Source organism: Morone saxatilis, unplaced genomic scaffold (assembly GCF_004916995.1).
Source record: "Morone saxatilis isolate NCDOM2014 unplaced genomic scaffold, NCSU_SB_2.0 Contig2, whole genome shotgun sequence".
NCBI classification, from domain to species: Eukaryota; Metazoa; Chordata; class Actinopteri; family Moronidae; genus Morone; species Morone saxatilis.
The window spans coordinates 23,551,064-23,566,636 of record NW_023339762.1 but is presented as its reverse complement, the minus strand read 5'-3'; the positions used below and the strand labels follow the sequence as shown (position 1 = coordinate 23,566,636).

Below are 15,573 nucleotides of genomic sequence, written 5' to 3'. Positions count from 1 at the left end.
AGATACTTTATTAATCCCCTTGGGCAAATTCAGGTAATTACAGAACTACACAGATCTGCTGCCTCTCAGTACGGTGCATGTGCTTTTTAGTTGTTATGTGCCCCATCCATTTTCATAACCATCCTCTGTTGCAGTAAAGCGCTCCACAAAAGACAAATAGTTTGGAGAGTTGATTATACAAATACATCTTTTGATGTCTTTTGGTGCCGTTAGCGACTACCTAATGGGTCACTCAGTTAACTTGTGTACCTGCAAAGGCATCAGGTTATAACCTCATCAGCACAGAGAGCTCGTTTTCCTCTTTATTGAGCTAAAGGATGTACAATCACCGGAACAAAATGCCAGCTAGCTTAGCTTCTTCGGGTTCACTCAATAATCATTTTTATCTTGCAATTTAACGGTGTAGTGAATTCTGCATTTCTTCCTGTCGGTTCTTGCAGTTAGCAGTCCCCTCTCTCTTCCCCACGTCACCACCTTCTGCTGCCCGCCCTTGAGGACCGCCTTTGTGGAGCGCTCTCTCCTGATTGGATAAAGTGGGAACAGGATACCAGGAAAAAGTATTCTGTTTATTGCAGAAAGGAGGGACTGGGAGTTAATGACTGAACACTATATATCAGTGATGGTTGTCAGGATATGGAGCTATTTAACATTTAGTTTAACAAAAAAACACCTTTAAGTACCACGATCAGTGATGACACAGAAATACATCACATCTGTCCCACAAACTCATGGGCAAAAAGGTGGCTACAGGTGTACATAGAGGTGATGATATGTTGTGTTTGTGTGTGTGTGTGTTTGTTTGCGTGTGTATTTTGGTAGACCATCAATTTGTACATGGTGAGTTTGTAAGAGACTTGCGTTCTTTTTTTCTCTGTCAGGGTGCCGCTCTTATCTTTGTGGCCCAGAGGCCACAGGACTTATCAGGCATACATTCATCCATGCAGGTCACTGCCAGAACCCAGAGACGCTCCCTGACAGCTGAGCTATGTCTTCCATACAAACCTCAGTCCCCAGGTTTCTACTTAGAAAAAAAAAGTCAAATATTGACTCCATTCCACTGAACAAACTTCAGAGGAAGTTTCTGTGGTGACTGTCTCACAGTGCTGCTGCTGCTGTTGCATAGCTCCACAAGCTTACCGAACCACGGGATACTGTATCTCCTGCTTTCAGAGAGACGGGGAAGTCTCTCTTGCTCTGTGCCTCTGGCCTCACTTGCCCTTTGAACAGATGCCATTATTTTCACAATTTTCAGAATGCCTTGGTTCTGTGCAAAGGTAATGAAATCTGCCTACCAGCACCTCTAAAACTCAGTAATTAACACATTGCATCTTGTTTGTTTAATCCATGAATAAAAAGTGTAAAAACAACAATTCCCTGTTTTATTCATGTGTGAAGTATCGCTTGGCTGGGAGCCCGATGCCAAGAAACCAAGCTCCTGGCCACAAAACAGTTGCTGTTTTTACACAGTTTCTGTGTGGACTAAATGAATGAAATATAACATGTTAATTAGTGAGCTTTAGAGGTGCCGGTGGGTGGTTTTGTTACTTTGGGAGAGAGCTAGGCTAGCTGTTTCCCCCTGTTTCCAGTCTTTATGCTAAGGTAAGCTAACTGGCTGCTGCTGATGAGAGGGGTTCTGATCTTCTCATTTAACTCCCGGCAACACATTAAGCCAAATATGGAGGAGCTTAACGAGGCTGGATGATATTAACATAGGCCTGATGTGAATGCAAATGAAAGTCAAATATGTAAAGCCTGTTTGATTATCTTATCTTATATCCCAAACAACAGGTATGGGCATTGCCTTAGCCTCAGTCAAACAAAGAATATTACAATGGGGTTAGTTCAGGCACCCTCACAGAATAGAGAGGGCCAAAATAAAAACTGCATCAACATAGCTGACAGTCAATATTGATCTTTCTCAATATTCACATCTATTTATGTTGCTCACTCACTGTTATTGTGGTCTTATTCCCTAGTCATCTTCAGTTTCCTGTGGGATCCTGATGAAAACATTGCACGCTGATATTTAAGACAGAAAAATAAACCAATGATTTCTTTGATTTTATGTCCGAGGAGAATCGTGCCTCTGAAACCGGAGAGAGACACACACAACGAACAGATGATGCTGGTTTGAGTGCGTTCAATCCAACTCTGACTCAGACTGGCTACAAATAGATTAAGCAGAAAGTGGAAAGACAAATCGTTTAACTCCCTATTTGACAGACAGTGGGCAGTGGGCTTAACAAAATAAAAGCCAATTTACAGAATCCCACTGCTGGGCTCCGCAAGAGGAGTTACTGTATGACCTCTGTACATATGCCACAATTTGTGTCAATGCCAACCTCCTCTTCTCATTTCCTCTTTTACAGCAGAATAAAACATCAACATAAATCCTCGCCGCAGACAGCTGATCTGTGTCTCTACTAAAGGAAGGGGTGCAGATGGCTATTTAAGTTATAGTTGAGTTATACTTTATTGATCCCCATTGGGTAATTCATCTTCTGCCTTTGAACCATCCAAGTGTTAGGAGCAGTGGGCAGCCTCTGCAGCGCCCTGGGGACCAGCTCCAGTTCTGACCGAGAATTACTTCAACATGCACGGTTTTGATCACAGGGGAAACCAGCGCACCCATGCAAACCCACACAAACATACCGGGGAATACAAACCCAAGACTCTCTTGCTGTGCAATCATGCTAATAAGGAGGTATCCACACACAGAGGCTGTTAAAGATAGTCACCCAAAGAGAGATACAGGCCTGCATTGGGTCTGCTTTAGCCAAGGCAATGAACCGAGCTGAATTTCATCAGCCACAAGAAAGTAACATGGGAAAGGGAACAATAAAAAAAAAGTATGGAGCACACACAACAACAAACTTTTCCAATCAATGCACTTTCTCATGGAGACGGTGAAATTAATTCTCGCCTGAAGGGCTATTGTAGGGGGGAGGTTCACTGGAGAGTAAGAGCTGTTGACAAATACTCCTTATCCTCAGGTCAATGAGGATGGGGAAAAAAAGGGAATGTAAGAGAAGGATTGAGGGAGGAAAGCAGTGGGAAGGCTTGTAAAGACAGCAGGACAGAGTGAGAGGACAGACAGAGAGAGAGAAAGAGCCATCAAGAGGGAGGTGTTGAGTGTTGAAGCTCTCTCTAAGCCTAATGACAGTGTAGCGTCACCGTGTCTCCCTGACATTACTCAAGCCCTCACTTCCACTTAGCATGGACGTTTCCCTCCTAGCAGCGAGCAGTTGTCTCACCCTAATTATTCCGCCCCGGCACCTGCATGCCTCACTCTGCTTGTCGCTCTCCTTCATCTCTCTATTCTCAGGTCTCACCCTCCTGTCCTTCCCTCCCTCCGTCTCTCCGCTGCCCTTTCAATACCTCCTTAGGACACGGGAAAAGTCAGAACTCTCCACTCTCGTAGATTACTTCTGAATTTTAAAAAGGTCTTGTGTTTTTTTTCCTCTGTGCATAGTAATTTCCATGAGCCAATATTTGAGCTCCACTAATATGTTGCATCTATTGCCACTTTAACTTGTTAACTTGTTACAGTTTGTTTGTTTTAGGCAACTTATGCATTTTTAAATCTGCAAAAACAGGCAAGGCTAACACCCTTTTGGGATGATTAGTGGGGCAGAATACATACAAAGGATTATCATTATGGATTATTTTTATGGAATCTTCCTATATTCTTACTTTTTTAGGTTTCTTTATAATTAACATATTTTTTATTAGCATTATTCATGCCAGACTCTCTGTGCGGAATGGCAGAAAGGGGCTGGAGCAGAAACACAAGGTCTTTACTTTCAGTGAAAATCATCAACGTTCTGCCAGTTCTCAAGTGAAACAGAATGGCCTCATGATATGAGCCAACCTTTTGGTTAGCAGAACTAAAAGGTTGTGAACTCAAGCAAGAAACTTGGAAAATAGTATAGGAAAGAAGTTAAGGGAAGAAAGTAGGAGATTATAGGAGTACTCCAGCAATTTAGTATTACACATCCATAAAATTGGGGGTCTCACAAGAAGAATTGTCTAAATAGAAGCAACAGAGGCCGAGATATCTCGAATTTCGGTATGGATCAAATTCAACACTTTCCATAATGCAACCAATCTTTTTGCTAAACCCCCACATCTATCAATCTCCACATCCCCACTGTGTAATGTAGGCTTTAAAGCCCATGTCATAGAAGGCATTATACAACATTTTTCACAGATGTCATCCTACCTCTCATTGTGAATAACTTGGATAAATTGGTGCAGTGACCCTTTAAGGAGATGATGTTACAATTTTAATACTGTACATTTGATCTTGTATATATATATATATATTTTGTGCGAATGTTGTATTATATATGTTGTTTGTATAACATGTCGTTTGTATCATCTGGATGTTGTATAGAAAAATAATTTCCCCCTGGAATTAATAAAGTATTTCTGATTCTGATTCAGAATTTCTGTGTATTTGTCAGCACAGAGCCTTTAAATTTTTATTTCATCGTCTCAGACCTAATTCTTTAATCACAGCTTGATGATACGCAATTTGGTTGACAGTCAAAGTTTTTCCGTCATCTGTCAGCTTCTCAAGTTTTAGACTTTGAACAGATTGTGTTGCTGCAGTGTTTCTACCCCTGTGCCACATGGACATAAATAATGGATGTCGGAAAAGTCATTACAGCACTCTGGGAAGCCAAGCAGGTTACTGAATGTACACAGCAGAAACTCATTGCGCCCTTGCAAACCAAAGTGGAGAAAGATGACTAAGCTGTCATTTTATTTACTCATGAGAAAAAAACAACTTTTTTGCCTTTGTCTTCAGTGAGGAAAATGTAAAAAAACAAAAATGAAAGAAGGCATTTGGGTGAATTTTGAATGTTCAGAGTAATTATTCAGATTAACCTGTGTTATAGAGAAAAAGTGATCTTTTTCACATAAAGCAGTCAACCAAACATGTCAAGCAGTTTATTTCATTACTCTCTTACAGGCTTATCCAATTGGCAACAATTAAATTGAGCATCAAGACTTTCATAACACATAAATCAAGTCAATCATTACATTTTGGAATAGTAATCACATTATTTTAATACAGAATAATTTGTCTCTGAGTTACTCCCGCTTCTCTCTTTGTTTCTAAACTCTATTACTAAATTTGTCCTGTTTTATTTCTCTCCGTTGTTCCATCATCTTAGCGTCTTAATGATCACATTTTTCACCGCCATCCCTCTCATTTCCATTTTCCCTCACTCGTCTCCTCCAACAGAGCGTCTCGTCTCTGCTCTTCTGGTGAATATAATTCTCTACCTTGTTGTTCTCTCTGGTCCCAGGCTTTCATTGACTACTGTCGGTGAGACTCAATTAAAGCAAGGGGGGGGGGGGATAAGATTAACACACACTTTTACCCACAATGCCCAGGGGGCTCAATTTATGTTGAGGAATGCTCAGCCTAAAAAAAGTGTGATTGACACCTCTAACCTTCATTGGGATGTAATCTTCATCTTTAGCACTCAGAGATCTAATTAATTAGGGGGAATCTCATTTCCTCACTAATGCAACTGGACAGAGGCATGATAGAGGAGGGAGAGAAGGGAGGAGGAGGATGCTGAGGAGAGGAAGGATCAAGATGGAGGGGGAAAGGAGGGGTGCCGTATTTCATCAATGCCTGTGAACGGTGTCCACCTTGTTCATTTCAGGGGAAGAACAAGAGAACGTGAGGTGGTTGGGTTCACACCAACTACACTGTATTGATTACAGCTGCCAGAACTCTGGCAACTAGCCATCACATAAGGAGACACTGCAGTAACATTCTTTATAATGGGATCTCTTGGTAATGTACTCCAGTGTTTCACTATCTTTCCTGGACTTCTTTTTTTGCATTAAGGCCATCATCTATGTGCGAGGACGTCTCATCTGATTCTTATTGGTTTTGTCTTCTTGCCTAAATTTAACTCCTTTACAAGTCATTCACACTAATCTTGAGTGATTAAAATCAGCCGAATAAATTGGAAAGTATGGCTGTGGATGCATGTATTTATGTTATTGATGAGTTTAGTTCACAACTGATTTAACCAAGATTAAAGTTAACTTGTTGCTTTACTTTAGCAAATGTGACAGCAGCCTCAAGTCTGTGAACATAAATAAAAACCAGTGTCAGAGAAAGTTCTGTTCTTGAGAGCAGGGCCAGAGTGGGGTTTCTGGGGCTCCAGCTTCCAGTGTTTTCTGAAAATCCCCAAATCTTTTATGCTTTTAAAACAACTTAAACTTTGTGTGATTTCCTCGGAAAATGAATGAAGCAAAAGTTCTGTTACTGGGGAAATATTGCCATCTGTTACAGTGTTATGGCATGTGGATTTACATGTAGCAGATTTGTCAGCTAAACATTAATTCTGTGAACTCTACTCATAGGTAGAGGTTTCAAGATTAATAATGTTGTTTATGCAAAATTCCTACCCTAGCTATATTATGTAACTTTAAAAATAGTAACTTTCCAGTGGCAGAAGTGAAAATTAGTCATCCTTAACATTTGTTGTGTTATGGTCTCGGAACAATGAAGACATTTAGAGAACAATTACATATAACACAGTATACAGGCTCTACAGGATGAGTTTTTGCTTGGGCAACTATAGTATTTTCCAAATGACGTACAGATATGTAGGCCCCTGCTTGAGAAAGCTTTACCTTAACAGATATTTATTGAACAGTACTAGTCAAATCTGGGTCGTGGCTATGCCTAAGACAAGGGGTTGTATTCAACATTAGCCACTGCAAAGTACTGGCCGCAATATACTGACTATAATGTTCATCATAGGAATGTATAAATGAATGAATATTTGTATTAAGTATAATACACATAGGTGCTCATTACATACAGAGGAAAGAAAAAAGCAAAGGAAAGGAAGCAAACACATTTCCAGTGCACTTCCACTGAAAAATGACTTTACAGTGAAGTATGAGACATACTGTGTCACTCAGTTACACTTTTGAAATGCCAAATATTAACATATTCATAAATTCTGGATTTCTCTATGAGGGAGAAGGACTAGATGTAATTTTAAGATTTTTTAATAAGGTACCATATCAGAAAAGTACTTTAAAATGTCTTAAAACATGTCCGTAGGGAATCTTTAACAAAATAAATATGCCTGTAACAAAAATAAGAAAATGCTAAATACTCCAAATTCATCTGTGGTTTCATTCCATAATAATCTACAACTAACATGCCATGATTTCACAATAAAAGTCCATTTTTATTTTATTATTTTGAACCTTTCATTCTTCTACATAATCTCTATTGTTCACATATTCCCTATCTGAATTAATTTTAGCAGCCAGAAATATTTCAGATACTAAGGGCAGTGGAGACCAACAACAAACACACACACACATACACATGGTCAAACACACGTGCTGTATGGGTTTGCTAAATTGAAACGGACACATAAATCACTCTAAACGATCACTGTGTTAATGATCATCAATTAAAGGAGTATCAATTTAAGGAGTGAAAACCAGCTAACACATCCCCCTTTCTACATGCACATAAGGCTTAAAGCATGATAAAACCTCACAGTGCCAGCCACTTCATGCAGGCCACAACAGGGTATAGAATAAATATTCTGTATTGACTATTTTTGAAGGGTAAAAAGAACTATGAATATATTTCACAGTACTTGTAGTCTACACTGGCTTTAGTCCATTCATATACACGGGCTGTAGTTCATGTATATACTGTAGGTCTTGATTCGCTCAGTTCTTGCAGATATACACTTCTGTATCTTTAAATTACTTCAACACAACTGTGAAGCTCATGGCTACAGATACGGTTGAACAAAAAAAAAACCATCTCGCTGGGCGGTGAATACAAAGTGCTTTGGCGTCTTTGTTGTTGCTATGTATAAAATCACTATATGCTGTTGCTAGAATTTGTTCTGCACCCTGCCACTGTCGCTGCACCCACAAACCTTCCCACTGTCCCACTTCTCCATTAAGTTGCAGACTTCAGGCTGTGTCTCTTAGCAGATATCGAACCGGCACTTCACTCGCTCTCTGATCATTCGTCCTTGTTGTTGGCCACCTCACAGGCTGTACTGAACCTCTTCACATTGACTCCGGGACCTGGTCTTCCTCTTTTCTCTTTATCCACCCTGAGGGCCTCTGTCCACACTTGCCTGCATCTGTCTCCACCCAGCTCATCTACTCGCACCATTCCAATCTCCAGATCATAATAGGGGAATGAAAGGGAGTTTATAAAGTGAAGTGCACATCAGATCTGCTGTAATGAAATCTTATCAATGTGTTCCCTGTGCTGTATTATTTGCATATAAATGACATAATATAATAACTCTCTCCTGCCTCTACCTGGGTGGAGTAAATATTTCTCTGTCTGCTTTGTCTCGTCGCTGTGACACGAGGAAACGAGACGCTAATTGAAGAGAGGAAAGCATCTTTATGTGACGACTGACATTCAATTATGTTTGGGGGATCAGATTAGGTGGTGGCCCCAGAAATGTTTGAAAACAACATTTTGCAGAGCGGCAACTCTGAAGGCAGCCGAGGATGTAATTTGAATGGCTGTTTGAGGGCCCGCACTGAATGGCGCTGCTCTGAATGGAATCACTATGCTATGACCTGCGAGTAATTGGATGTCCACAGTGAAGTGTTGACAGCGAAGGGGAGGCGAGGCAGACAGAAACAAAAAAGAGATAGACAGTGAGGCGGGGAGACAAAAAGAGAAAATAACACCAAATGAAAATAAGCAAGAAAACAATGCGATGAACAGAAACGACCTGGGGCGAGGGGGGGACCGGCAACGCTGAAAGTGGAGAAAATGAATGCAGTTTTCCTGAAGAGTGGGACCTGCCAAAGCCTCAGTTGTCATTCATCACAGCCGCACAGGCATGTAGCCACTCTGGCCACCGAGCCAAATAAGCCATTAGACAGGATAAGCTTTCTTATCAGCCAAATACTGTGAGGAAGCACACTGCCAAGGTCGCACCAAACAAACAGCGGGTCACTTTACTTACAGCCACCATTACGCACTATACTGCAAATCAGGGATAATTGTGTACATTCATCCATCTACCTGTCACTCTGGGTTTGTATTAGTTAAGCATAAGGGAGCAGATAATGTAAGGTAAACACATTTGCAGTGCAGGAGAAAGGAAAGTAAATCCTTAATATACACAACACACAGCCAAAGATCATTTGGTGACAGACAATGCGTGTGCTTCAACATGTAACCCATGCTGTCAACAGAGAATGTATGTGTATACAGTCTGACAAGGTGCACACTGCTCAACTCACTCAGACTGAAGAATGGTGCTTTTGTTGGACTGTCCTTTTCAGGTGCAAATCTTTTTCCAATAGTGATTGTTAAGCACTGCTTTTCTATCTCAAAGTCACCTTTGGGTAAAAATAAAACATGTTGTTGTACTGTATTGTTGTTAAGAAGTACTCTGTCTGACAGAAAAAAAAATAGATTTAACAAGCACTCACAACACATCTCCAAAGATGGAGATGGAGGGGGGGTAAGAGAACAAAACTCAAAATGAGAGAAACATGCAGTTTTATGTACCTGAAAATAAACATCACAATTCAACAACACACACACACACACACACACACACCAGCATCCATTTTATCTCCATGTAATTCACCTTTGTAGAACATGGAAGGGGATGGAGGGGTCGGCCGACTTCATCGATTGGCTATCCTTAGCAGTGACAGCTCCCAGATTGGCCAGAGAGCATTAGAGAGTCAGAAAGTCACACTGCCATTAGCAGTCTGTCCTCTCTGGTTACAGCCTGCCTGTGCACGGACACTCCATAGACTGAAATAGATCACAGTGATCGGTGTGTGTGTGTGTGTGTGTATGTGGCATCGACAGATGTTCGTGTCCGTGTGCATGTCTAGGAAACGTGATCACTCTATCGCTGTATATATTCTGCATGAAGTTCAAGCCAATAACCTTAGCACTCCATTTTCATTTTTCTTCTTTAGTGTGTCTTATTACCTCTCAGGATGGCCCCCCTCCTTCTCTCTGCAACAAGGCAAACTTTCCACATCTTTCGGTGCGTGTGGACTGTTAGATTAATATTCATCATGCCTCAATATAAATCAGAATATATGGAGTACGTATACATGCGTGCACATGCTTGTTAAAAGTTACTTCACAGTTTAGCTTACTGCAAATTAATAACATGAATAGACCTGAGCACATTGAGTGGAGCCGTGTTATTTAAACAGTAGACTAGAAGGAAATTTACCGTGCCTGCCTGCCTGCCTGCCTCCATCTTACCAGCTCTCCCTACTTCTTTTCTGAGTCACATCTCCAGCTCCTCCAGTTCACAAGCCCCTGAAAAGGATGTACTGCGGTCGGACTGTGACAATGGGAGGTGGTGCATGAAAGCACAGTTGACTGAAGAAACTAGGGTTTGACTGATAAATCAGCCGGCTGAGATACTGGGATTAAGTTTTCTGTGTTCAGCGGGATCAGCAGGGCGGTCTTCAGCCTCAATGATGGAAGCTGCTCCCTGGCTAACATCTGTGATATTTTCTCTGAGAAACTGATTTATTAATTTAAGCGCAGACAAGTTATTCTCACGAACACACACTCACAGATATGCACGCTTAATCACACACAGGAACAGAACATAATTCCTTTCCATCTTTCAGAAAGATAACATAACACCTCACACACTGCCTCTGTCAAGCTGCCATACGCTTGTCTTCACATAGGCCAAAGAGGGTGGAGGACGCTTATTAATACTGGAGAGAGACTTCAGCCCTTTTTCTTTCACATTACCAGTCAAATTTATTCCTTGTTAGACTTAATCAGATTTAAATTCCAGTGTGTGCAGTATGAGTAAGTGTTTACATGAGGTAGCTACACTGCACAGCCTCAGCTCATAAGTAGACATTTTCAGATGTTCTCATAAAACAGGTTAAGATGGACAGTTTTGTAAAGCAGATTGATTTCTTCTAACAGAGTACTGATGATTAAGAGAGATTTCCACATGTATCCAGTGAGAGATACGAACACTCCTCCATCTTTTCAGACTTATGAAAATGGCCTCATACCCCCAGCAATATTAGCTGTCAAAAATTACAGCCTGCCATTGATCCAACAGCGTCGCGTGTCAGAATAATATAAGACAGTGAGCGGAGACGTGTCTAAAGTAAAGTGAGGAGAAAAACACATAGCCGTGGAATAAATGTGCATATCAAGACAGGATTTTACGCCTCAGAGAAAGCACTAGAGGGAAAATCAAACTGATTTCAATGTCACAAAATTGATTGTCCAATTTTTTCCGGATTGCTTTCTGCTTCCCCAGGGTAGGTGAGGTGTCTATCCAAATACACTTGAAGCTCCACCTGAGTTATGTCTGAGAAATTTGGAGAACGACGAGCAAAGTTTGGCTGTCTCTCGCTTTTCCTTTCTTTTGGTGTGTAAACCTCCCTTTTCTCTCTCTCTCTCTTTCTCTGTCACAAACACAGTGCACACGTATGCTGGACATGCTGTCTTCAAAAACTATAGTCTGGATGGCAGATGGAATCGATGGGTGTCATGCCGGAGCCATATTTATGAGAATGTGCTGAAGTGGCTGGGTTTAAATCTCTCCAGACCTGGAGGAGGACAGTTTAAAACTTATGCCTTCTGCACTTCCATCTGGCTCTGCTGACTGACTGTGCTTTCAAGAAGTCTCACTTTTTTTTTCCTTTTACAGAGATGCTGCACTGCGGCTGGACTATTGCTAAACCCCCTGAGGACATATTTGCGAAATCCAGTACACTAATAAATTATGTCGGTGTGGGGATGAGGGGGAATAGATACTTGTAGATACAACATAAAGACAATCATACATGGCGCTCCAGGCTTATACAGCTTTTCAGCGGCCACATCTGCAATCATATTAATACCACAGAGGGCTGGTATCACAACCTTGGATTAGTCATAGCTGTTTTTCTGTTTGGTAGAAAAAAAAAACACCCCATTGGATCTCACTTCTTTGGCTTTGACGGCATTTGAAAAGGCAGAGATTTTAGGGACTTCCACAACAATAGCTTGTTTGCACATGACGTCACATCACTGCGTTCCTGTGGCATGGACTGCAGATGGAGGGCAGGAAGGGATGTCACAAACTCTCAAAATGCCTGTTTTGCATTGTTGCTCCAATTTTTCAAACCAAGAAACCACAAGGAGCTTTTTACTGAGTATCAAAAGTTATAGTGCATAAGGGGGTAAAATGCAAGAAATTTACCAAAAAATGGCTTGCTACTTGCATTGCTTACTCACATTCAGTGAACATGGCAGCAGCAAAGCATAGCTTATTAAAAAATCTATGTCAGGTTAAGTGTACGCTATATTTAGAATATTTTCATCACTTTATCTTGGTGTCAGATAGCCCTTTCCAACAGGTAACTGAAGCTGTTATATCCAACTATCCTCTCTTCAAAGTCACCAGACATACTTTGGTGTTAACTCGTTAGTTTGGATCGCCACAGTCACACAATAACACAAACAAACCAGTGGACTGAGGCAGCAGTAGACCAGCAACCGTATTTCAATTCAGTTGAAAATTGCTCCTCTTCTTGACATAAGAATCACGTCCAACATATGCTATGATTTACTGTTTATCTGTCTCTCATAATATTGTTTAAACCAGCACATCATGGACTTTCCTCCACCTCCATCACCATTTTGCTTTTCACTTCCTGTCCTCCATCTGAATGTGATCGGAATCATGTGACTGCAAACAATCTTTCACACATTACTGACCCACTACCACCACAACAAGTACAGCCTGTGTCTACGCAGGTCTCAACAAACTCTGTTAAATCTGACAGGAACAGGAGTGTAATCAGCCCTGTTCAGACAGCTCCCATTGAAAATTAACTGGAAATAATGTGTCCGGACAAACCCAGTGCAGCCGCCACCTAAGGTGCTCATTAAATCAGCAGTGTAAGTGAAATAATCAAACATGACTCCAATGTAATTCTACCAAACACATAGAGACAACTGATTGGAGTCTCAGATCTTGGTGACTTTGAAGGACTTACTAATAACTTCAAGCGTATATTGCCTATGGAGAAAAAAGTGAATCTGCTTTTTTCAGAGATTTATTGAGGCCACAAACAGGCTGACAATTTGGCAATGTGCCATCTTCAAAGGCATTCAACTGCATATTCTAACACCAGCCTGTTAGTGGTTGTAATAAATCTTGCGTGTGTGTGGAGGAGTATTGCTACCGTTCTTTTTTTCTCCTCATGGAGTGTTATTTTTTAAAATATCTTGAAAGTGATATGCTTCAAAAGTCTCACATTTCGATCACTGAGGCTAAACCTCAAAGACCAACACACATCGCCTGAAACATTCAATCTCTCAATCACTTCACAAAAACCAGCACCAACAGTTCTTACTTCATTGATTACATCTCATTTCACCGTACTTTTAATCAATTACGCCTCTATTAAACAGTTTACAGTAGCTCGGGGAGCTGCTCATCAGGGCGGTTAGCCGCCATGGTTTCAGCAGTTCCGGATGGGAGGTTTTCAGCCAGGCTTGTTGGACACCACCAGAGCCAGCGGATGAGTGTGTATCACCTCAATTAAACTATGCGCTAAGTGTCTGACAACAGCTAATATTCCTCTTCCACCAGCGAACCCAATCGATGTTCTGGCATTCGTCACCCTGCTGAAAAAGCAATCATCCCGTTGTCTCGCTCCGGTTAGATGGGGAAATGGAGAGACACTCATCTGGCTTCTACGTCTGCATGCGGGAATACACCAGCACTCATTCTCACAAAGACACACACAAAAACATATAGGTTGCATATGGCGCACGCACATACTGTATATACACAGTTTCTTCATTCTACTCACTGGCAGCATTAGTGACATGTAAGTGACATGCAGTGTAAGGCTTGTGACAAGAACCTGTCCAGCAACAACTCACACTCTGTTCCACTTGAAAAAGGACCACACACATACACATTCGTCAAGTCAACTCACCTCTCTGTCAAGCAAGGCAGGGGGGATGGCGGTGACAATGTCGCCTCTTTCAGCATCAATGGAGAACATGTTCAAGACAGGATTGTTTGGTGACTGCCTGACAATGTTGTAGCGCAGTGCTGCGTTATCCGTAGCTGGGTCGTCGGCATCGAACGCCATCATTGTCATCACTGTGGTTCCTGGAGAAGACAGTGGACAGACAGGGCTGAGTATGAACTCAAGCGCTAAACTCTGTCATATTTTTACAAGAATAAAATATCCTCTTGGATACAGCAGGAGTTGCTTTATTACTCTGGAGATCGATGCGTTAACAGTAAAACAGATTGGGTTCAATTCAGTCCTAATGGTTGCATTTTTCATTGAGTAAACAAAAAGGAGGAAAAAGGCACCTGAAATAAATCTTGGAAATTGAACTAATGAAACATATGGAACAGGTACACCTTTCAGACTCCTGTAAAAAAAAAAATACAAAAATCCAAACTAAAGGTTATAAATGCATGTTTTAAGCTGGCAAAGACATTAAAATAATTACTGGAACATATGTTCATCCTGACACAGGTTAGCCAGTTTCTCAAAGTGAGTGTAGCTTGTTGTCTATGTGATATTTCTTACAGATTACAATATACATTGTGTTTGTGTTTGCATTCCTAAAATTAGAGCAATCATAGCAGCAGGTGTATGAAAAGCGCAATTTCAACCTACTTCTGCCCAGACAGCCACTTAGAAAGTTAGCCTTTCCTATTAATGTGTTTTCTCCCTCATGTCAGCTTTCACAGCATGGTGCATTTTATTTGGTAATGGGAACAAAAATGGAAATCCTGCCTGCTGCAGCTGAGCAGAAATAGGAGGCAATCCTTGACACACCCTCAACCCTCAATCTCTGTCTCTTTGCAGTGATGAGATACACTAGCACAGAATCATCAGGACAAACAACTCACCCACATGCACACACGACCACACACACACACCTACACACACACACACATATAGACCGTGTTAGGTTGTGTGCGTTCTGAGTAGTGTTTTCCATCCAGAGCTGTCAATAAACTGTATTTTCCATCCAGTGCTTCATGTTCTTGCTGTCATCAGCTTGCAGTCAGACACATCTGGTTAAATTATTATCAGCTGAATACCTCTTCAATTTGTTTAAGCTCTAAGTTTGACTCATTCTTTGAGAGATGCGTGACTGCATTCTGATGAGACAGTGTGTGTGGGACACAGATGGATACTTCTGATAAGCGGGGAAGTTTGACACACTCTGAAATGCAGGATGGATGATTGTGCATGTGAAATTTGAATTTAAATGGCAGGATGTCATTATTTACTATAAACAGCAGCAGAGAACTATATTCAGTAGATTGTGGTCCCAATAATACACCATAATTCTAAAATGACACAACAAATCGACGTGGATGATGATGTGATTCTGCTTCTGCTTTCAGCTTATAAAAAATATGGGAGCAGGCAAACGCATTTCTTTTATGAATTCTGTCTGGGTTACCTTAAGGTTATTCTTTTCTTAAATGATTATACCCACTTTTACCCACTAAAGTTTAATGTGTTTTCTGGCAA

The 15,573-nt window shown here is 41.1% G+C and overlaps 1 protein-coding gene across 1 annotated transcript in view; it reads right to left on the bottom strand.

Moving 5' to 3' along the window:
* The window catches only part of cdh13 (cadherin 13, H-cadherin (heart)), a 319,140-nt gene that overhangs the window by 96,962 nt on the left and 206,605 nt on the right, over positions 1–15,573 (bottom strand). Inside the window, exon 8 of the mRNA XM_035665789.1 lies at positions 14,002–14,180. Coding sequence (XP_035521682.1) covers positions 14,002–14,180 — 179 coding nt within the window. The remainder of the gene's footprint in view (positions 1–14,001; positions 14,181–15,573) is intronic.